The sequence below is a fragment of the Lethenteron reissneri genome, chromosome 31 (assembly GCF_015708825.2).
Source record: "Lethenteron reissneri isolate LAM-NWPU_2019-01 chromosome 31, ASM1570882v1, whole genome shotgun sequence".
Classification (NCBI taxonomy): Eukaryota; Metazoa; Chordata; class Hyperoartia; order Petromyzontiformes; family Petromyzontidae; genus Lethenteron; species Lethenteron reissneri.
Genome location: NC_083809.1, coordinates 1,502,560 through 1,525,013, shown reverse-complemented (window position 1 = coordinate 1,525,013; position 22,454 = coordinate 1,502,560). Strand labels below are relative to the sequence as shown.

Sequence of the window (22,454 nt, the reverse complement as noted above, 5' to 3'; positions counted from 1 at the left end):
AATGACCGGAATTCACTTTGTTTTATGCTCCTTGACCAGATCGGCGAGGGTGTCGTGGTTCATTTGTGGCGAGCCCTTTTTGAGTGTAGCGACCCATTGGCAGGGTGGCAGTCTTTCCTGCAGCATCCCGGTTGTCTTTAATACAACCGTGCGTGTGCCTTGTGGGATTTTTTTTCTTTCAATTGAGTTATTTTTCCTGATTGTGTCTTGGCCGGTCGCTCTGCAGTTGGGAGCACCACCAATCGGAACCGTTTGGGAGTTCAAATCCTCGTTGGAAGGGGGATTGGGGAAGTTGACTGGTCATCCTTCCGGGGTCTATTAAATGAGATTATCTTTGTGGTCAGGAAGTGGTTGTCCGTCCTATGGGTATCCTGGACATCTGAAAAGATCTCTACAGCCCATTGCATTCCTCCAGCATAAATAATTTTTATTCTGAACTCTGCCCTCGCCACACCAATGTGGAATTTCCACCACTGGCTTGGCATTGAGCTCGAGTTTGAACACCGATGCCCAATTTGAGCAACAATCTGCTGAAGTGTCTTCAGTCCTCTTTCTGGTGACTGGGTCCGTGGATTCGTGATTTATTTTTTAAAATCCTGTTCCATTAATGCGCACATTGATCGGCTGCCCCTAACTTACAATGGAAAATTCCGTGGTCATATGTCAGTAGCCACAAAGTTGACTGCCGTTTTTAGAATTTCCTAAACTGAGATAAATAATTGTGGCATGAAAGGAATTTGCCCATGTAACGATTCGAGGAATTTTAGTTTTTTGGAACTCCCATGTGGGATTTCTTGCTTGGCTCCAACAACTCTGCCCACTGCTTGGCAGCTGGCCTGTGGTTTTTTGAGCCCTTTTCGAGGGTGAAGCGACAGATCTGACTGCCTCCAATGCTGCCTTGGGTCTTTATGGTAACGGCTTGCCTTTGTCTCGCTACACTCTGCGTGTAAAGATTTCGTCCTGTGAACCTGGCATGCCCACGTATGGGCATGGATGCTGTGTTGGCTCAGGAATTTTTTTTTTCAACATGTCACTCAAATCTACCAACGCTATTTATTAATGACTTGTTTTATTTGTCCAAGATTACTGGTGCGCGCGCTGTAAGACCTTACATTTGAGTAACACTCCATTTTAAAAAGCTACATTCTGTGCAACATTAACCAAATGTTGTTGGTACATTTTAATTGCGTGCCGTCTAAATTTCATGTGGTTGTGCAACTTGAGAGTTTTTTTATTCATTATGCTGGAGGTTGCTGAGAAGTAATCCTTTGTTTTGGATAACGTTTAATTGTTTTGAAAAATGGCTTTGCACCGCGTTCTGGTATTATGATATACAGCAGTCGCTGTCATCCAGTTGGGAGGTAAAGCAATACTCTTGGGTACTGCAGTGGCAAGATACTGACTACCTCGCCTGGTATACAGAAGGTCGTGGGTTTTTATTCTGTCCCTGACACCCTGTATTTAGATTTTGAATGTTCTCTCCCTGGTGGTCACGTGGATTTTTCTCCTGGGTCTGGTTTTTCCTCCATTTTTTTTTATCCACGTGCTTTTACGGTATTTTGTTGCTATAAATATACACATAATTTAAGCCACTTTTTTGAGCTACAATTTGTGATAGCCAGATTGCTTCTGTAAAAAAAGCGGTGGCTCGGCGGGCCATACCTGATTATTTTTTTTTTAATAAAGTTTGTGGCCAATATCTGACTGTGGCTGCCATCCCCGCCCCCCTCTGCTCGTGCAGGTGATCAAGGTGTTCAGCGAGGACGGCACGAGCAGGGCGCTGGAGGTGCCCACGGACGCGACGGCACGCGATGTTGCCCAGATGCTCGTTCAACGACGCCACTTTGTGGACGACAACAACTGGTCGCTCATCGAGAGCCTGGTCTCCGTCTCCATAGGTTTGTGGCTCTCCCCGTCGTTCATTTGCTCGTCCGCTCTCCCTGCCGCGCTGCTCATCGCTCGCCCACAAGTGCTGCGGTGTTGTTGTCCGACCAAAGGCGGCGTTCGTCACGGTTGTTTCGTGCTGTTTTCTTTGCCTCCAGTCCCCCTTTTCAATACATAATCGCGACTTGTCGTTTTTAACCCCCGTCACGAGCACTGTGGCTTTTGTGCTGAAGTGTTGTGTGCACGCGTACACGGACGCTCTTTGTACCCAGGTGAGAGCACCTCCATCGACACGAAGCCTCTTACAAAAGAGCCGAGGTGCAAACAAAGTGGGAGATACAAATCTCTCTCTCTCGTGCAGACAAAGCAAACAGAGATATCACGTCCTCCCGACCCAACCGATCTTTCCTTTGTCACGTCGGCCACTTGGTGCCTCCTCTTGGTGACATCTCCTCCAGCCTTGTTTGTTTTGAGGCCGCAGTTCGATCCCCCCACCCCCGTGTGCCATCGCTGCCTGCGCAATCGGTGGGTCGCACATTGGAACGACATTTTGCTGGCGTTCCAACTATTTTTGAACTGCGTTCTCACGCGATTTTTATACCGCAAGGATTTCTGTGGGGGGGGGGGGGGGCACACATCTGAGCTGGCAGCGACTTACAAGTGTTATCTTCGCGGTTCTTCCAACCAGCGAGGCGAGGGTGGCTCTTTTCCCTCTGCCAAGTGTGGCATTGTGGCCTTCTAACATCGCCTGCCGAATTTCTCGTGATAAAAAAAAGTGTTCTTCGCTGTGTCAAGTTTAAATATTTCGTGCCCTCCACCTCCCCCTGTGACATGTCCATAGCGACACCTTGAAGTAGCATCATTGACGAATGAAAGGTCCAGACGCGATTTATAGAAAAATATCCCCCCCCCTCCCCCATGTGCATTCCATCGTTCTCTAATCCACTCCGCGTGATCTGCTTGTGGTCCCGTTTCCCGCATCCACAGTCTGCTCCGGCATGTGCCGGGCAGGCACAAGTCGGTGTTGAATTGTGCTAAAGTCGAAACGTTTGCCTGTGGTTGATTTGATAGAACAACAAAGCCAAGCGGGGTTTGGGTGCCAGATGGGCAGTGAATGCGTTGTGTGTGTTTTTTAAACCAGCGCTTGGCAATCTCTCTTGTCTGGTGGTTGTTCAACTTTAGTCGGGATTAATTTTTAATTATCTCCCAGTTGCTAGCCGTCTGGTTAATGCAGTGGCTTAATTTGTAATTGCCAATCTGTTCTAGTTGTATGCGTGTACATGGTGGATCATGGGACTGGAGATGTGGAGATAATGCTCCTACTTGTTTTGCTCGACCACACACTTCCTGAAAATCATAATTGACCCAAAGGACCAAATACCGGGACTCTGTCTGTCTGGCAATAAGGGGGGATGCAGAGCCAGAACTGCTGAAATCTTGGGCTACAATCTTGGCCTTGGACACCCATTGCTTGAAACTGGGCACTCTCTTCCTAGTAGCGACAGGATGGCCTCTGCAATTGGTAATAACTAATGAAAGAGCCATAGCTTCTTTGTTACTCTGACTTTATTTCCTTTCTGAAAAATAAACATTTTGGTTTTTAGTAGTGTGTGTCATAGATCTCTCTGCAGTGCTTCAGTGTCCTCCAAATTGAAACGTTTCCAGCCAGTTCAATGAATTGCTGCATTTGTTGTAACGGCAGCAGGTAAAAAGTTTCCCTGCTCTCATGCCAAGCGATGTTCATGGCAAGAATATCTACACTCGCGGTTTTGAATTTCGCAATATGATCTTGTGACGTAATGTGTTTACGGAATTGTCTGCCTCCACAAGGCCACGCGGACACCCATAACCCCCCCTCCCCCATCTGCGAGTTCCAAATGGAAATTAAATTGTCTCGTGACACTGAGGACAACATTGCAATACAGATGTAAATACATGCAAAGCACCTTGACATTGCCCAGTGCTGAGCGAAGGTCTGTCCATACTGTTGGTCGTTGTTATACTTCCTGCTGGTCAATGGAGGTGGTGGTGAAGGGTGCTTGAACTGGTTGAACTATCACGAGCAATGGTGGGGTATTAACTCTGGTTGCCGAGCTCGTAACACATTGTCCTAAGGACATTGCCACCGCTGCACCCATCTGGCAGCATCTCGCATTACAAACGCGCGACTATCTGAATATTTTTTTCGCCTCCAGGTACACCCACAGAACATTGACGCATTTGTGTCGAAGGCTTCGTACTTCAGAGGCGTAACGACGCAGATTAAAATCTCTTCATTCCGTTTGTGCAACTACAGTACTTGGTGTTCTGGTCATGCACTGACCTTCGTTGTGGAAAACTAACTGTGCCAGGTCCTCTGCGTGACACCTGAAGTCTCCCTTGTAGAAAGGCTGTGCGCTGGATGAATCTCGTTTTTAAGGTGTGGTGGTTTTTGTTGTGGTGCTTGGTTGCCCCCATATGCGCAGAGCGGTTGCTCGAGGACCATGAGGAAGTGATGCAGGTGCAGGCATCGTGGGGCAGCGATGCCGACAGCCGCCTCTACTTCCGCAAAAACTACGCCAAATACGAGTTCTTCAAGACCCCGCTGGTACCAGCCATGAACTCCCCCCCCCCCCCCCCCCCTCCTCCCGCACGGCACCACCCGAAATCCCTGAGTGCACAAGGGCATTCGCAGCTTGCTCCCTTCAGAGATGTCTTCTAAAGCTGCATTCACGTTTTGCTGTCACCGTTGTTGCTGATACTAGAAGTCTAATGGATCAACGGTAACCTCATCGCATTGATGAAATTCAGCTTCATGCTCCTGGCACATTATTGTTGTGAGTGACATTTTGACAATTCAAATGATATACATTTTACCTTTTTATACCAAAGGCAGCAAATTAAACTGTACAAATGTTTTTTTTCTTCCCATATACAAATCCTAGTCTCTCACAAATTGAAGTGTGAACCCAACTTGTCACTTGAATTGACTCGTCACCCGGCCGGGGGTAGAGGAGTAGGGGGTGTTGACTTGTTTGCAGGCCTCACGGCCGCACTGCTTGAAGCCCTCCCCATGGAGGCCCTGACGTGAGCACGCCGGGCCCCATCGGCAGCCTGGCGGCCCTCGTCCGTCTCGGTCCCGTCCTTCACCCGCTGTCGTCGTTGTCTCGTGTGTTTTGACATCCGCAGCAATTTTTCCCTGACCAAATGGTGTCCAACTGCAGCGAGGCCGCCGCCACCTCGTCGTCGTCTTCGTCGTCAAACGGAAGTGTCCCTCACTCGCAGCTTGTCCAGGTGAGCCATGTAATGCCTCCTGCACGCAGCTCGTGATGATGGGCGCGATGTTTTCGGGGTAGGAAACTCTGGCGCGCTCTCCTGCTGTCCCGGGCCTGTGTGCCGCGATGCTAAATACTCTGCTGCAATAACGCAAGCGCCTCGTTTTCACTCCTATTTGCATCCATATGGAGTTGACCGTGCTTCGCCACACTGGCCAGTGCATGTTGTTGATATATCTTCTTGCAGAGTACCAGACGGGTATGAATGCCCCCCCCCCCCCCCCCTCGTAAGTTTCTCATACTCGGGTCAACATGACCTCTTGAGCCTCTTCAGCCAGGCAAGGCAGCGCTCTGAGGAATAATTGTACGAGGTGTGCGTCGCCACAGGTGGTGAACTGTTCCACGTGGTCGATAGCTCCCACGATTTTCAGCTTGAGCTCTGAGTCAACGGTGTACCAGAGTTGTCGTTTCTGTCCGCGGTGGTGATGGGCAGTAGTGGTGTGTTCAAAGATTCAGTGAAACAACCGATTTTGTACACATTCTGTTCCCACAATCGTTTAAACCCCAACCCCTCGGCTGCAGCCTCATGCTGTGAACTTCCACTTTGAAAAATTCCCCCAAGCTGTGGCGACGTCTTTGAAAGTACTCGTATTTATCGTGCATTGGTGCTCGATTCTCATCTTGCTATTTTACACCCCCCCCCCCACCTTCCCGCACCAGAATTTCTTCAACTCGAGCAGCTGCCCTGAGATCCAAGGGTACCTGAGCGTGCGCGAGTCGGGGAAGAGATCCTGGAAGAAGTCTTTCTTCCTTCTCCGCCGCTCGGGCCTCTACTTCTCTCTGAAGGGAACCTCGAAGGTGACGAACGCTGCTGCTCATTCTGCCCGGGGGGAGGGGGGGCTGCACTACGGCGGTTGCAGTTTTTAAATCCTTTATATTAAGTTCGCGTGCTTGCTTGCTTAGGACCGTGCAAATCTTTCGGTCGTTTTTTAACCCACTTCCCGTGATCCAATCGAGCTGACATTTTCCACACAGACTCGTTGTGTGTGACAATTAATTTTCGTGAAATTTTTTTTCCAAAATTTTACACTTTTTAGGGAAAACAAATTAAATATTTAATTACCAATTGCTTAATACTGGCAGACAATCATCTGACCCATAGATTGCAGCCATCTCAAGCCAGAGGACGAGAGAACTCTAGCCGCCACGCATATAAAGGATTTAGAGTGAAAAACTTTGTTTTTACGGGTTTATTTGTTTAGTTTTTCCCCACGGCTGTTTTTTTTGTCTTTCTCTTTCCTGCAAGAGGGGTGAGATGTGGCGGGTGGGGAGTGTCAATGGCTCGACAGGGATGATGACGTGGAAGCTTGGGACTTGATCGTCCAATAGGATATCCAATGGGGAGATTGCGCAATATTAAATTGGTTCGTTTCCAGGTGCCAAGTGGATCATTAACGTCGCAGTGTTGACAGGTGGCAATAGCCTGTGGATGCCATAATCCCAACGGTGGATTGACCATGGCTGATAATGATTTGCCATGATGATTGTTTATTGGGCTTTCTTCCTGACGTTATTTGGACTGTGGCTGATATTTTTAACTTTTCTCTTTAATCCCAGATGTTTTTTTGCGATTGGCGCTTTTTGAGAAATCTGATCACCTCCCTCCTTGGAAAAGCGCAACTACGCCCCCCCCCCCCCCCCACCTTTTTAACATTTGAATGCTGGCCCCAACCCAGCTGTCACAACTTCCAACTACTTCTGAAATCCATTTCATTAAGTAACCTGTGGGTTCACTCTGAAGGGAGCGTTTTCCCACCCCACCCATCGAGTATAATGTTACTTTGTCACATGAAGTTTAGAACTATATATTTTGTTATTTCTCTGCTCGTGTAACCTTTGTCGCATTTGGTTCTCTACACCTTAATGCTCTAATTTAGGCAGATTAAGTGTGGACCCCAAATTCAATGTGGTGGTTTTATTTGTCCGTTTTTAACCCGGTCAAGACCAACTCTCCTCCTATTTAGCGTTGTTGGCTACGTGTGGTGCGAAAGAAGTTCAACGTACTTATTACACCTCAAGAACCCGGTTTGAACCGTCGCAGCTGGTTTGGCTGGATTCGAACTCCGATCTCTGCGGCAAGTGCCAAGCCCATCGCTCCGACCTCCCCGGAGCCCACGCGCCTACCCACCTGGGCTCCTCCTGGGCTGTCTGTTCCGCTGCCTCGGCCTCACCTTCTCCCCATTGCTTCCAACCCCACAGGAGCCACGACACTTGCAGTGCTTTGCGGAGATAACGGAGAGCAACGTGTACACAGTGCTCTCTCCGCGGAAGACTCACAACGCGCCCTCGGACTTCTGCTTCTGTCTCAAGGTGAGAGAGGAGGGGGGGGGGCCGAGCTTTGCGTGCGGAACATCAAGGGGGGGGGGGGGTGGAGTTCTCAAAGCTGGGAATCGTGCCGCACGCCAATTCCACCAACTGGGCCGATGTGGGGGGTAGGGGGGGGTTGGGCGGAATGGCCAACTGCGTTTTGCTGTTTAAACGTGAACAAATGGGTGTATTTTACGTTTCAGGCAGAAACTACTTGTAAGAAAGAGCCATTGCCTGATCTATATAATCAATGTTCAGGCGTTGTTAATTAGCGAGTGCCGTGAATGGTTTTTAACCTAATTTTTTTACGTTTGTGAATGTAGTGGCCTCCAGTGGCAGGAGTTGTTCCATGCCACGTGAACAATTGAAAAACTTGTTCTGACACGTGCACCTATCGCGAGTGCCACCACTGTGTTATTGTTAAGCATCTGGGATTAAGAACGATGCAGGAACTCGTGATTTGCGTGTGCATGAATTTACACGTGCAGGTTCCACGGCCTAACATTGCCAGTCGAACTTAACTTTGAGGCTTTTGCTTGGTATGGAATTCTCCCTGCCTCATCAATTTCATTTCTTCGGGACCTGCCATTTGGCTAATTGAAACAATGTCTAGAATTCATATATAATTTGTTTTCTGCATTGTTACGGGTTTGTTCACTCCAACCTAACCGTTAAGTGATCTTGTTTGCATGAACCCTAAATATTCGCACGCACCGCTTGTGGTGTTATAAGTATATAAAATTTCCCCGTTAGTCATGCGGCAGCGATGCCGATCCACCGACTGTTGCGCTTTTTTGTGCTTGCGTTTTGACAGCCCAACAAAGCGTGTGGCGTGAAAGATCTGAAGCTGCTGTGTGCGGAGGACGAGCAGAGCAAGGCCTGCTGGATGACCTCCATGAGGCTCTTCAAGGTGATTGGGGGGGCATGGGGGGTGCTTTTAAATCCAAGTTGTGGTAGGAAGGGTGCAATCTCGTTGGGCTGAACGTCTTGTGCAGGGGGTGGTGCGCATGAATGTTGCGATCGATTGAGCTCAGATTTTTTTCTTCCAAATTAGAGATTGTGCTATATTGATCGCAGCTCGCGTAAATGGGGGAGGGGGGGGGGGTGGCGCAAATGAAAGTTGCATTTGCAAATGAGGTCCGTGTGGAAACCCCAATCCATTTGCAGGACTCATTTTGAATGCTTTCCAACCTTAGGTTGAAAGTATTAAGTGCATTGGTTCTGTCTGGCCGTCTGCAACGGGAAGGGGGGGGGGGTCATGGTAATAATCCTAAAGATGATCCAATAAAAATTATTTAGTGCACACTTGTGGTTGCTAGAAGGACTTGTCCTCGAGAATATTGGCGACTTGAATAAGATTGCCCAAATCTTGGCTTGAGAAACCAAACCCCCTTAAAGAGGCCCCCCCCCGCCCCCTTGCTGGTTCGGGCTGACGTCACGCCGTGCGCTTGACTCGCCGACCTCTCCACCGTGACGTCGCCTCCGGTGCCCGAGCGCTGTTCCACATCTCGTTGTGATTCGGTCGTCGCGAACGTCGTTATGTCAATAACATCCGAGAACAAACGGTTGGGAAAGCGTGCTAGAGTTTGTGCACGTGGGTACATTTTCTTGTTTATATTCATGAAGTATCCATTAATTTTGTGCACTTAAATGCGATAGCCTTTGCCAAGGTCATTTTAAAAAAAAGGCAAAAGTGGTTGTCCCCTGGATGGACTCGCCCCTGTCGTAGGACCGCAAATTGCCCCCACGGGCTCGTGAAAACACCGCTTTCTGCTCGTTTGAGCAGGAAATCACTTTGACCTTTGACCCTACGCGTGTCGGTGGGTCTCGCACGCAGTCGTTCTCGGTGCAGCTTGTTGCCGACAGTGCCGGAGGAGATGGCGTGCTCCCCCGTCGGCTTGCAGTGGAGCAAAGATCTGTACAGTGACGCGTGTGTGTGTGTGCACTTGTCTTTTTTTGTTTGTTTTCAGCACGGTATCCAGTTGTACCAGAATTACAGGACCCCGCATCATCTGAGATGGAACCACCTGACTCAATTCACCGCCACGCCCATGGTAAATTCCAAAGAATGTGCATAATTTTTCTCGACCCACTCCCTCCACCCACCCTCATCCTCGTGGTCGCTGCTGTTATCTTATGTAAGCATGCAAGTGGACAAAAATAGACCACGATCACATTTTTATCTGCTCATCTGACGGGCATGCTTGGTGTTTTCAAACAAATCGCCTTGGCCTCCTGCAAGGTGTCATCTTTTTTTGGCCACCTGCATCTTGTCCGACCTCCCAAATTCTGCAGACCGTCATGTCGGTTGGCCTGCTGCCACTGCCAAGTTGGTGCGATTTTTTTTAGTGGCCCCTTGAATTGCCTTGCTCACTGGGATTTATATTCCCATTCTCTGCCAAATCATTGTGAGCCAGAAATAAATTCTGCTCAACCCCTGTTTCCGTTTTGAGACGTCTGCAAGTTGCGGGATGGGTTCTGTTAACCGCTGAATCTCGGAACACGCAAGCAGTGAGGCATAGCGCCGTTGCTGTTGAAGACCTTGTGCTTACTGCCGAGAACTAGTGACATGACCGCACTATGGTAACTGTTGCCAAACTGTGCCACACACCCCTCCCGCATGGCCCTGTGGAATCTTCGGTACGTCTTCTATTCAGAAGACGTACCGGCCAAGGATATTGTATTTTGATTGACGTTACACGCACACGATCTAAAAAGGGTTAAGAGCCTCGCTCACTTTTATTTATAATCCCGTGCATCACTAAGCCATGGGAAACTTGAGTAAATAAAAAGATGAACTCCTCTCTTAATTGACTGGCTAATGCACGTTCAGCCGATTTTGGAGGGGGGAGAAAAAACCAAGGCTGTGAGAAATGTATGCTAGTGTTTGATTTCTCGCAAGGCTCTACCAACGTAATGAGTCTCTAAATTCCAAACATGTGCTTGCTTTTCCTTGTGCGACCCACGGGCGCACGCGCTAACTTTAGAATCGCGTGCGCCGCCTGGGGATTTGACACTGGACCCTGGCTACAGCGGATTGCTTAGGAATCCCAGCGATACCAGTTTAGCCGTGACCCCTGCCTGAACCTCGCCGTCGTTGTTATGCCACATTTGGCGCTATCTTTAAAGTCATCGGCCAAATATTTATCTGAAAATGCGCTTGCCCAGAAGATTGCAATCCCTTGAACGGCTAGAAATGCAGCATCGCAAGTCTCCAACACAGGTTTTTGTTCCACCCAGTTTGTATTTTTAAGGTAAAGGTGTCTGTTGCGGGACCCCCTTGACAGTCGTGCATGTTGGGGACCTCATTGGTGTGGCAGCGTCGTGTAGTATCCATCCGTGGACGCGCCGCTGTGTTCGCATCCCCAAACGCGTGCTGCGTGTGTGCGCACGTAGTGGACGTCATCGCTGGCCGTGCAGTGTGGCGGATTTCAGTTCTGTGCAACCTTATTTCGAAGAGTAGCAACGTAACATTGCCAGTCTTTTTTTTCTCAATTCTTGCCTCCGCCCCCCCCCCCCAAACATTTGTTGAACGAGAGAAAGGAATTAAGGCACAGTTTGTTCGCGTGCTGCACTACGAGCCCAGCGACCCCAGCGCGCGCTCCCAGCCACGGCTGACGTTATCACGTGACCTCGGTCGGTCGGTAACCGGAATCTTGTGGTGGTTTGTGCGTGTGAACAACAGAGGAGCATTTCGGAAAACTCGCTCGTAGCGATGGATTTTTCGGGACGGAAAGGCCGGATCATCGAGAACCCCGCGGAGGCACAGACGGTGGCAGCTGAAGAAGCCCTGCTGTGGAAGGTGGGGGGGGGGTTGCACAGGCCTCTTTAATTCATGACTCCCTCCCCGTCAAGTTTGTCACTTTGAGTAGGGTGACGAGAGACTAATCCATTCAGATATCTCGGAGCGCGGCATTCTGTCTGACCCCAGAATGCTCGGCAAAGAAATAGTTTTCCAAATTGACTTGTCCTAAAAAACAATTTATTGAATTTCCCTGTTGTCCCTTGCACAATACCAGGGGATTGCACAACACTATACGCTGCTGTGAGATTGTGCACAGGACAAGTGATATTTGTCATTTTATTAGAGCTGGAATTTGATTGATGGCCAGAAACCATGAATTATTTCGACTTGATGAACATGTTTTAATCATTGGCGGCAGAAACCAAGCCAGTATATGGAAAGTGTGACCCTGTTGTGTCGAGATTCGTTTCTCCATTTGCCAGACAGATCTGGCTGTACAGTGAGTGTGCTGCTTGATCTGTATCTGGATTTCTGAGCGTTGTGCCCACATGATGGCATTTTATTCAAATTAACATTGGTTGGTCAAGCCATCGCAAGTGCACGACCTTAAGCCGCTTATTGGTAATGCTTTATTTTGGCGAAGTGGGGTCCACACCGCCTGAGCACTTGCATGCAGCTGCTGTTGCTTACAAGAGGAACGACGACCTCTACCGTTCGTTCCATCTGCTTGGCGATTTGGTTGCGTGACTGATTGCTGTCCCAGTGGACCTTGGCTCTAGATGCGTGTACTCCCAGTCGCCATTTCCCTACCTGCTCCCCTCACCGTTCACATGAACATACCAACTTGCCCTTTGAGTTGCTTTGCTGAAGCACTTGGGGTGTGTTGGCCACAGATTGAGACCCGAAAAATAAACTTGCGTGAAATTCTGGGTAAAGATTAACTTGGAAGAACGGGGGACGTACATTTTATTTTGGCGTGCGTGAAAGATGGTGGTCAGGAATTCTGGCTCATCACCTAAGCGCTTTTTAACTACGGCGGTGTTTTTATATCGCTGAACGCGTGCGAGCGCCTCGTGTGGACTCGTGGTCACGTTGCCGCCTCCACCCCTGCTTGGACGTTTGGCAACTGGGTACAAATACAACAATCTCAATCATTTAATTTCTCCTGGAGAAATCCGATGTTCAGTAGGGGGGTGGGTCGTCTGTGCTTGTCCAGTGGTTTTGCGCCAGTGACAACCTTTGGTTCAATGAGGAAATGGCTGGCGCTTTCTCTCAGAGCCACTTCAAGTTGTCGTGGTGCTCCCTCTGCTGCCTGCCTGCACTCCCTTGCTGCATAAACGCCACCCACGGCACCCTTCCTCGCGTGTCATGTCAACGGCGACTCCTGAAACCCAATGGTGCTCGTCCACAACGCCCATGGCGTTGTCGGTGTGCTTCTTGTGCAAATTATTTTGTGCACCTAAATTCCTACCAGTGTGGGGTGGTGCACCGAATCTGGTGCTCGGAGTTTGATTTTCCCTGCCTTGGCTACCACCGTCGCTTAAAGGTGGTATCAGCAGAGCTGTGCCCACGCCAACCCCATTCATGAGCCGAAGGTTGAGGTCTAAATCCTTGTTTTACTGATGGATTACTGTGCTTTGATGGGCAACTGCCTTCATTTGACGCGCGCTTTTAACTTCAACAGAAACGCGGTTGCAACCGACTCAACGTCCTGGGAAGCGGCAGTCCCGGACAGACCACCACGCTGAACACAAGTGAGTTCCAGAGCGACGCGTTCAGCGCTCCTCTACTCGGTGCGCCTCCCACTCATCGTTTCTCGGTCGTCAACCTCGCTGCTCAGGCAATGGCCCCTGGTGTCAATCTGTCGTTTGTGTGATGTCGGGGCCTTCATAGGTGCTCTAACTATCAGCATTTGTCCCAAAAGGCTTCAAGGCTATATGGGGCATCTGCACTTTGTTATGGTGGCAGGGTTGCATCTGCTCGTGGAGTTCCCCAGGGCAATCCGTTTTGGTCGCTCGCTCAACCTACATGCTTTAAAGCCCTGGGTCCTAAAGTCGCGTGATCCGCGTGCGGCTGTGCGGATATTTTTGTGGACGCGTGTCTTTTTAGAATGGTGCGGTGTTGTGCTTTTGATTTGTTGCGTGCCTGGTGCCCACTGGTGTCTGTTGGGCATGTGGTGGCATTATTGCGCACATGTAATGAGTGGTGTGGTTTATATCTCTACATGTTTCGTGGTATCGAAGCGTGTGTGTGGTTTGTGTGCGCTGCTATGCGTTCTGATTGTTTTTTTTTTGCTGCCGCTCCTCGTGCGTTGCCCAGTGATCCACTGGACACAGCCATGGTTCTACGGCCACATTTCCAGGGAAGAGGCTCAGAAGATAATCGCGCAGCAGGGGCTTGTGGACGGGTGAGTGCAAACGGCAGCGATGCACAGCCCCCAGACATCGAATCGATCCTCCAATCTGTTCCTTCTGCATGTGATCATATTCAAATTAGTTTTGCTTAATTGAGCTCTAATTTAAGGTACTGCTAGACGACACACCCTGAATCTAACTTTGGCCCTTGCCTACCGCTGCCGTTTCCCGTCAATGCCTCCCTTCAACGGGAGGCCACCTCTCACAATTTGGATGTTTTTACCCCCCCCACCCACCCTTTGTCTTAAGCTTCCTCCTGGCCCCATTGCACTTTGGCCAACATTAACTTTGATTTGTGTTCTCAACGTGCAACATCCGTGTCTGGGTTTGTCTCCGTGCGTGCGTCTGCACAGGGTGTTCCTGGTGCGCGATTGCCACAGCCACGCCAAGGCCTTCGTGCTGTCTCTGTGCCACAACCAGAAGGTCCGGCATTTCCAGATTCTGCCGGTGAGGGAGACGCTCTACCGTGGGGTGGTTGGAGATCGCCGTTTTTAGCACCACGTCCGGTGGACCAAACCAGCTTCGCTCTAGAACCAAATAAATTGCGCTGCGTTTTGCCGTGGGTGCACCAGCATCAATAAACATCGCCACTCGTCTTGACAAACGGCCTTGGGGATATTTTATCAGTTCATGTTTGGGGTAAGATGATCTCCTTGAGGGCTCTGTGTTGTGGAACAAATTTGTTTTCTGTCCTTAAGTTTTTCAATCTGTAACTGCGTTCTGAACATTGTTTTCTATAACACTGTCCAGTTTGGGTTAAAGACGGGGTGGGGTGAGGGACCCACGACTGGTTTAGCGGTCTCCTAGACACTGATAGTTGTGGCTTGGAATAGAACTGTGGTTTACCAGGTTCCTATTGCAGCAGCCAAACGACTGCACCGTCGCTGCACTGCAATGACGAGTACCGTAGTGCGAAATTATTTTAAAGATTCTTTAAATGACTCTGGTGCTCGTATACTTGTGGGTGTTCTGCGTCGTCTTGTGCACGAATGGAATGAATCCGAGGCCCCACTTGGTGTGACGCGAGTTGTCTGGACGTGTCGCGACGAGGCCTCCTGCCGTATTCGCTGTGTGGGTAGTAACGTTACGTTGTGTGGGTGGTAACGGTGTGGGTAGTAACGTTACGTTGTGTGGGTGGTAACGGTGTGGGTGCGTGGTCACGTGCCTTGTTGGCGACTGCTGTGTGGTGCCGCCCGACGGCGCTGCGTTTAATGCTGCGGATGTATCTCTCAATAGAGCTCCGCCTGCTTCGGCGGGCGTTAAATATCCCCGTGACGATGTTGGTTAAAGGCTGTGTGGCTAAATGTGCCGGCATCATGGTGCAAATGTGGGTGGCATGGTGGCACAGTAGTGAGGCTCGTTCCTCCGCAGCAAAAAGTTCCTCGGTTCGAGTCTGAACACGGCACCTTTTTATTGTGAGGTTTGAATGTTCTCCCCTTGTTCTGCAAAGGCGTCCCCTCCTGGGTTCCCTGTGTTTATACCAGTGCAATGCAAATAACTAACTGGTATTGGCTAAACATCCCCAATGCTGAAAAAAAAATCCTCCAATAACTCTTTGAATCGCACTGACAGCAGCAACGTTGCCCTCTACTGCCAAGCCTGGGTAGGACCCTGACAGTCTTGGAGGCTGGCCTGGCTAAATTGAGGATAAATTAACTAACACGTGAACACACACTTGGGTGGGGAAAAAAACACAAATCGTTATCAACGCCCCCCCCCCCCCCCCCACTACTGCAGACCAACGTCCGTCAACCACGCGGTGCCTTCGTGCGCAGAAAGCCTTGTTGCTGTAACATTGGCGTCCAATACCAGAATCTTACACGAATCCTTGTGCCATGTTGTTGTTTCCTGGACCAGGTGGAGGATGACGGGCAGGGTTTCTACTCGCTGGACGAGGGCCAAACAAAGTTCTCTGACCTGTGCAGCCTGGTGGAGTTCTATCAGCTGAACCGCGGCGTTTTGCCTTTCCGCCTGCGCCACTGCTGCACGCGCGTTGCCCTGTGATGACGTCGCGACGGGCGTGCCTCGGACCTCGCCCCGGACGGGGGAAGAGAAGAGAATCAACTTTCCTCTGCGTTTTCTGGGACCTCAGGGTGGGGGGAGTGGCGGACCGCAGTCAAAGTCCTCTTCTCTCGTGATCCAAATTTGGGAGAGCCGTTTAATTCCAAGAGTGCGTTTTTTGAAGGATCGTCAAACACCATATTTTTTAAAGAAGCGAAATCTCGAGTGGTGGCTGCTACTTGATGGACTTGTGAACGTTTGAGACGTGTGGGGCTTTTTTTTTTTCTTGAGCGGCGGATGGGGATTTGTGCCTGGAAGGGGGGGGGGTACTGCTGGCCGTTTGGGTAAATTCGACACGAATGTGGTTCCACCCCCCCTCCCCCTCCATCCTTCCCGTTAGGGGTGCCGCACGACGCTATTGCCTTTGCAATAAAACAAGCAAAAAGAGGATGAGGAGGAAAAAAAACTTTCACGTGAGAATTTCAGAGAAAAATAGAGGAAACTGACGTTTTTTTCAGCACGAAAATGCACAGAATGTAGTGTCCAAAGGATGGCTTTTACTGTGAGTTTGCATTGCCACTCGGATCCCTTGTTACTGTTGTGATGGTGCACTAAACAATCAGGTGAGTCTCTTATTTACATGTTTTTAACTTTTATTTGTTTTTAGCGGCACGTTGTGCGGGAATGACCGCGCGCCCCAGGAACTTTCCTAATGTGACGCCCATCATGGCGACGACGCAATTGTTTCTGTCCACGGTTTTGATGTCAAAGTGGAGCAGATCTCCAACGGGTGGTGGTGGTTTGAGAATTTGACGCACATGGGTGGCGGCGGTTGTTATGAGGAGGAAGACGACGAAGATTGAAGGCTCTGAAAATGTGGACAATTACAATAATTTGCTCTGAGCAATTTGTTTTTAAAGCTCGTACCTTTTTTCAATTCCAAAAAGGCTTCAATGGACATTCATACTTGTGTGGCTGTTGTGTTTTAATTCAAGCGGAGTCTGTGGCGTCTATACCAGTTGGTTTCATCTGTAGCAGTCGGCTCTCGTCCTCATTTGATGCTGTAAGGTTACCAGTCTTGTGTTATATTTTGTAAGACTATGTATACGCTAAGTAACTTTTTATTCTGTTTATATTTTCCTTCCGGAGAAACCTTTTTAAATATTAGAGCCGCTGTTTTTGGACACCACACTGTTGTACATTTTCTATTTTTTAAACTATTTTATTAACCAGCAGAGTATTTTAATGTTAAATTAGCATTTAATTTCAAAGTACAAGAGTTTATTAATTAAGTTTCGTTTTGCTTTTAAACACTTGATGTTGACGCTAGAACGTTCTGTAACTTTACATTTTTACGTAGCCAGTGTTTTTTCATCAGTTTCTTTTGGTTAAAGTTTTTAAACTTTTGCTTAGCTCCATAATGTAATGTAAGCAGGTTATTGGACTTTATTTAACATTATAAGCTTTCCTTCCTATTAATACAAATTGTGTGTTTTTAGACGTGAACACTCGAGTGTAATTTGGTGATTGCCCATGTGACTTGACCAAGTAATATGAATACCAGCCATAATTTAAAGAAAGTTAACACTTTTTTTTCACACTTTTCCATTCGGCGCACACTTGTATTGTTGTCAACAGCTCCAGATTGGCCCATGCTGTTCTGTGCACCTGTGGCCAGTAAACAACACAAGTGCTCGGAAATTAGGTCTGCAAAGTCTGAAGCGAAAACCTTGCACCCCCCCCACCCAGGTCTTCATCACTACTACAACCACCCTTGCTGTTGAGTGAAATTCTTTGTAATTCTTGCATTTGTTTTTAGGTAACGTCTGGACTACTAGCTATGTTGCTCTACACCTCTTACTAGTCCCCCCCCCCCCCCATCACTCGTGCCACATGTTTGTAAGAACGCAACACGTGACATCACTTGCCCACTTCTCTACCCTTCTCGACTTTCGTGCAGCGTTTTTAACCCCAGCTGCCCCCCCCCCCCTTTCAAATTCTTGGCGGCGTTAAACCATCTTGCCTCCCTGGTGCAAGGTGAGGTTTCTAACAGAACCCCGCCTCTGCACAGTGGTGGGACACCCTCTTTTTGAGAGGGAGTGGTGGGGCCCATTCCATTTGTGTCGAACCCTCCGACTCATGTAACCCAACGGCGTCCACTGGTGATGAGCGGCAAGGAAACGCGGCGTGAACCGTGGCCTTTGCTTTTGGGGTTTTAAAATAATCTGAAGAGTAAAGATTTTAAACCGACTGTGACCTACGTGCTTTTTAAGAATTGTTTTAAAAGCCAGCCATGAACGTGTGTTTTTTATGTTTGGCAGTCTTCAGCATTTTAAAGCACCACTTTCTGTCAAATCCTCCAGTACCACCTTTTAGAAATGTATAATTTAACATTGTGTAATGAACAGTTTTGGCAGGTTTTAGATGCACCTGGTGTGTCTCTCCCTTCGGGTCCGACTTGAGTAAAACCATACATTCTGCACTTCTCTTTGAATGGTAACATTGCCTCCCGTTCTATTCTAATTACAAAGACTTGGACAACGTTGCCAACATGAAATGATTTGACATGGAAAAGTGCCTGCATCAATTATTCTCGCAGGCCACGACGATCAACGGCGACTAGAATAATTGTAAGCTGTGGTCTTGGAAATCTGATACCTCCCCCATCCCGGTAGACGTTGCCTATCTCTGTGAACGTGTTAATTGCGAGGGTGAAATGGAATGTGCACGCCGTCGGCTCTGTCACCGCCTCTTGTTTGGGATGTTTTCTGGCTCATTGCTACCCTACAGCTCCGACTTTCTGTCCAAAAATTCACGAAGGCCTTAAAAGAAACAAGTGCTTTGCTATGCGCGATATTTGTATTTTCATTCGCCACGGCAAGATTGGTCTTTCCATGGTTATTACCTTTACCACCCGAGCAGTCGACTTGTTTTAAAAATATTTCTCACCGTTACTTTGTCGGCCCACCATTTTCCTTGCACCGTAGATTAGTTTTGAAAAGTGCGTTTTTGTAACCCATTTTCTTCCCCGACCCCCCCCCCCCCCTCATTGTTCATTGACGACCTAATCCCAAGACTTGTGGAGTTTGCAGGTCGTTTTACTCGTGGAATTCAAGTGTTGCCTGTTAGTGCCATTTCCTTGACGCACGGTAGCGGCACTCCTTGGCTCGGGTGGAGTGCTGCACAGTCAGTCGCCACGTGATGTTTGTCTTGCTAATTGCCGATCGTTATAAAATTGCTTCTGCCGTTATTGTTATATACACTTTAACTCTGGTATTCGTGTAACGTAATGAATACATATTGCAACTAACAATGTTATAAATACTTGAAGCCAATCTTTGGCCTGACATGTTTTTTTTTACTTTTGAAAATGTTCAATTTGAAAGTTTGCATTTTTAGTGGAATAGGGTTAAATATGATACTTTTCTGCTGTGTTTTTAAGCTTCGTTTTTTTGCCCATGCCTTCAGAACGGGACAGGTGGCTCCAGAAAAACAAAAACTGACCTCACCCCAAATGAAACTAAATGGCACGGTCCAAAATGAGTGCTTGTACGCGTTTCACTCCACCGTGGAACCGCGCCATTTACATTCAGGGCCTTATGCATATTCCCATATCTGTATCAACCTGTGCTTAGAGCATTGTTACCTTGAACCAGGTAGGAGGGGCACCATTTCAAAAGACTGTAGTAAAGCCATTTTCGTCCGCACGTCCCAGGGAATTAAGAGGCTCTACAGCAGAAGCCAGGTCCAGTGACATTATTATGAACCCAAGCTGCTAAGAACACCTTGTATGTTTATTATAAAAAGAAGATTGCGTGCGTGGCTGTGCAACATGTTTTTTTTTAAAATCCTTGTTGGAAAGCCTATTTTGAAATGTGGATCTTGCCTCTGTTTGACTTGGTGTTATGCCCATATGTTAAATGAGATGTGGTGAAATGGTGTACATTTTTAGGCAAAGCAAGTCTTATTTTATTAAGTGTGCCCTTCACTTTATCAAAGGACTAAGCTAACTTGCAATGTAAAATTTGTAACGTTTCTTAATAAACATGATTTTAAAATATTTCGCCGTGGGTTTTATGTTTTTTTAAACCCATTGTGGTTTGTAGCCATCTATGCTGTTGTGCTATGGTTTTCTATCCGAATCTATAACGTCATCAATGTCGCTGGATTAGAAGTAATGACAAGTTTGGTTAATTTTACCAGCCTTCGCATGTGGACTTACTGCGTTTTGAAATATAAATGTCATCTGAAATTTGGCGCAAACTGGGATCGCCTTAAGTCTTCGCAGAAATCCTAATTCTCGGAGGCCCTCTGTTACTTAATTCCACCAGAAGGCAGTGTGGAGCAGTGGTTTGCGGTGGCGTTTGCCAGTGGGCAGTGCTTTCGGTCGATGGTTCGTCATTCCTCCTTGGGCGAGCTTTCGCGCTCTGGTCAGAGAACAACAACAACGTTGTAGCATGTGCACAGGTGTACTTGATTGGTCCAATGGGGCGTAACATTTATTTAACTTGAGCAAGAAAGAAAAATACTAAACGGTGTCGTTGTCCGCTGCATTGCCGTTCGGCTCCCTGAAGTTGTGCTTGCAAAGCAATCGGTGTTGTGTTTTGTAGTTTTACGATCGTTTGAATGCTCTCCTCGCTGTTTCGGGCGTTAACCAAGGGTGAAATGTTTCCTCGGCGTGATTTTAAGCGCTCAACATTTGCATCGTCAGCGTGCAAGCGTAGTTTTTAATAACTAATATAAATGAGGATAATGGACCTGCTAGATTCGGCATCCGATGAAAACAAATTCGCGTCAATGACCTTCGATGGCTGTTCGGTCCTGGAAGACCAAGTTCACAATCCTCACTTGGTGTACACAGGACTTCACGAACCCTTGCTCGCTGAATTGGAACGCTGCACGATGTACTTTTGTGTTGCACGCTCTCTCCAGATTACCGCAAATGAGATTGTTTTAATCTGCGGACTCGAGCCTTCTCGGATGGGGGAGGGGGGGCGATGTGCTTGTACAGCTGCAGTGTGGAGTGGGTCATAGCAGTGATGCACTACGACCGGGAGTCAACTTGGGGGCCATCCATTGAGTCCGTACGTATGGAGGGGGAGGGGGGGTGGTAACCCAAACGCGTTCGCTTGCGTATGGGGGGTCCACTGATAATGTTCGCATAGGAAACGGGGGGGGGGGGGGTGAAGCCTCGAGAATAATTTGTCTACATTGTCCTTCAAATGAGTTAGTCCGGCGGTGGGCTATCTGTTTGCTTAAACACGTGGTTATTCTAGATTTGAAGCATTCGTGACTGCAAGGATTCATACTCTTAGTTTTTTGTCGGTAAAGTCACGTAGGTAAAAAATAACAAAATAATAATTAATATAATAATAAATGAAAATAAATCGATTAAATCACGACGTTTCGGAGGCAAAACAAGCTTCCTTCATCAGGTGTAAAAAGGCTCGGCAAAATAACACCTGATGAAGGAAGCTTGTGTTGCCTCAAACGTCGTTATTTAATTGATTTTCATTTATTATTTTATTATTCTTTTTTTACCTCCGTGACTCACGTTAATATTATGAATCCTTGATCGTTTCTGCGTGAATTGAATATCGGCCGTTCTATACGATTCGGGGGGGGGGGGTGTAAAAAGTCCGCGTGCGTACAGGGATGTGGGGGGAGTCAAGTTTTGACAGATTCTTTGCGTACCTACTAAATGGATGACCCCTTGTGGGCCGAAGGGACCGTTTTGGTCGGGGCAGGGCCCACCGGACCCACCCCAAGTGCCGGCCGCGTCGTGCAGTTTTTAGGAATTGCTCCAGCCCGGATTTACGCTTCCACCGACACGGCGGACGAGAGGGGCCCAGTCCCGGGTCGGTTCACTGTTGTGTGTGTGTGGGGGGGGGGGGGGGGGGGGGTAAAGTTATGCCGTGTGAAGGTGCCAGGATCGTGTGCCTCTCCGCCCCGGTCAAACTGGAATTTCCCTCCATCGTCAGTGATCACATTTGGCTGTTCCCACAGAGTCTGGGTGGAGTGCCGTCTGCGCGGCCCGTGTGTTGCCCTCTGCGCCCTGACCACCACCAAATGCCCCCCCCATTTAAGCGGCGTCTGCCCCCCTGCTCCCCTGCCCGCTATCCAGCGGGCTGCGCGCTCTATCCGTCAGGAGGCGCGCCAGCTTGACCTGTAGCAAGGTCCATGGCTGCTGTGTAGGTAATAAAGGTGTCGCTGCCGTGTTCCCCTGCAGGATCTCGCCCCCGCCAGCACGGGAGATTCGACGAATCGCCACGAGCTCGCGGCGTCGTGTTGTGCACCACGTGTTGGTGCGGGACACGTGTTGTGTTGTGCATACCACGTGTTGGTGCAGGGCACGCGTCGTGTTGTGCATACCACGTGTTGGTGCGGGGCACGCGTGCTGCTCGGCTTGGTGTCGTCTCGTCGTGGCGCGTCGGAGCGCCGCTCGAGGCTGCGAAGGTCACGTGAGCCAACGGCGCGCAACGTATCGAGCACAAGTCAAACAATGGATCGTCACGCCGGATTTAAATGCATCTGTTCTTGAACGTAATACATTGACATTTAAAAATTGAAGCATTGTTTAGTAAACTAGGCAGACGACATTCGCGTAGCGGTGGACGGCGTGGCTGATGATTGACGGTGATTGATGCATTGCTGCGTGAGTCGTGGATTGTGTGCCGTTCAGATCACCTCCTGTGACCCAGGTTCCATTCCTGGTCCTACAGTACACGAAACTAGTTTGTCGCACGCGTCTACAAAAATAAATAAATTATTGCTTTACAATAAGAGCCC

At 48.6% G+C, this 22,454-nt stretch overlaps 1 protein-coding gene across 3 annotated transcripts in view; it reads left to right on the top strand.

Moving 5' to 3' along the window:
- LOC133349638 (growth factor receptor-bound protein 14-like) overlaps positions 1-19,725 on the top strand; it is an 86,463-nt gene extending 66,738 nt beyond the window's left edge. For all 3 annotated transcript variants that reach the window (XM_061563236.1, XM_061563237.1, XM_061563238.1), the window contains 12 exons: positions 1,742-1,898; positions 4,350-4,471; positions 5,053-5,157; positions 5,859-5,996; positions 7,398-7,508; positions 8,320-8,415; positions 9,476-9,559; positions 11,191-11,307; positions 12,935-13,004; positions 13,570-13,657; positions 14,018-14,111; positions 15,522-19,725. In XM_061563236.1, the coding sequence (XP_061419220.1) occupies positions 1,742-1,898; positions 4,350-4,471; positions 5,053-5,157; positions 5,859-5,996; positions 7,398-7,508; positions 8,320-8,415; positions 9,476-9,559; positions 11,191-11,307; positions 12,935-13,004; positions 13,570-13,657; positions 14,018-14,111; positions 15,522-15,668 (1,329 nt within the window). In that variant the 3' untranslated portion in view covers positions 15,669-19,725. The remainder of the gene's footprint in view (positions 1-1,741; positions 1,899-4,349; positions 4,472-5,052; positions 5,158-5,858; positions 5,997-7,397; positions 7,509-8,319; positions 8,416-9,475; positions 9,560-11,190; positions 11,308-12,934; positions 13,005-13,569; positions 13,658-14,017; positions 14,112-15,521) is intronic.
- The last annotated feature ends 2,729 nt before the right edge of the window (positions 19,726-22,454 follow it).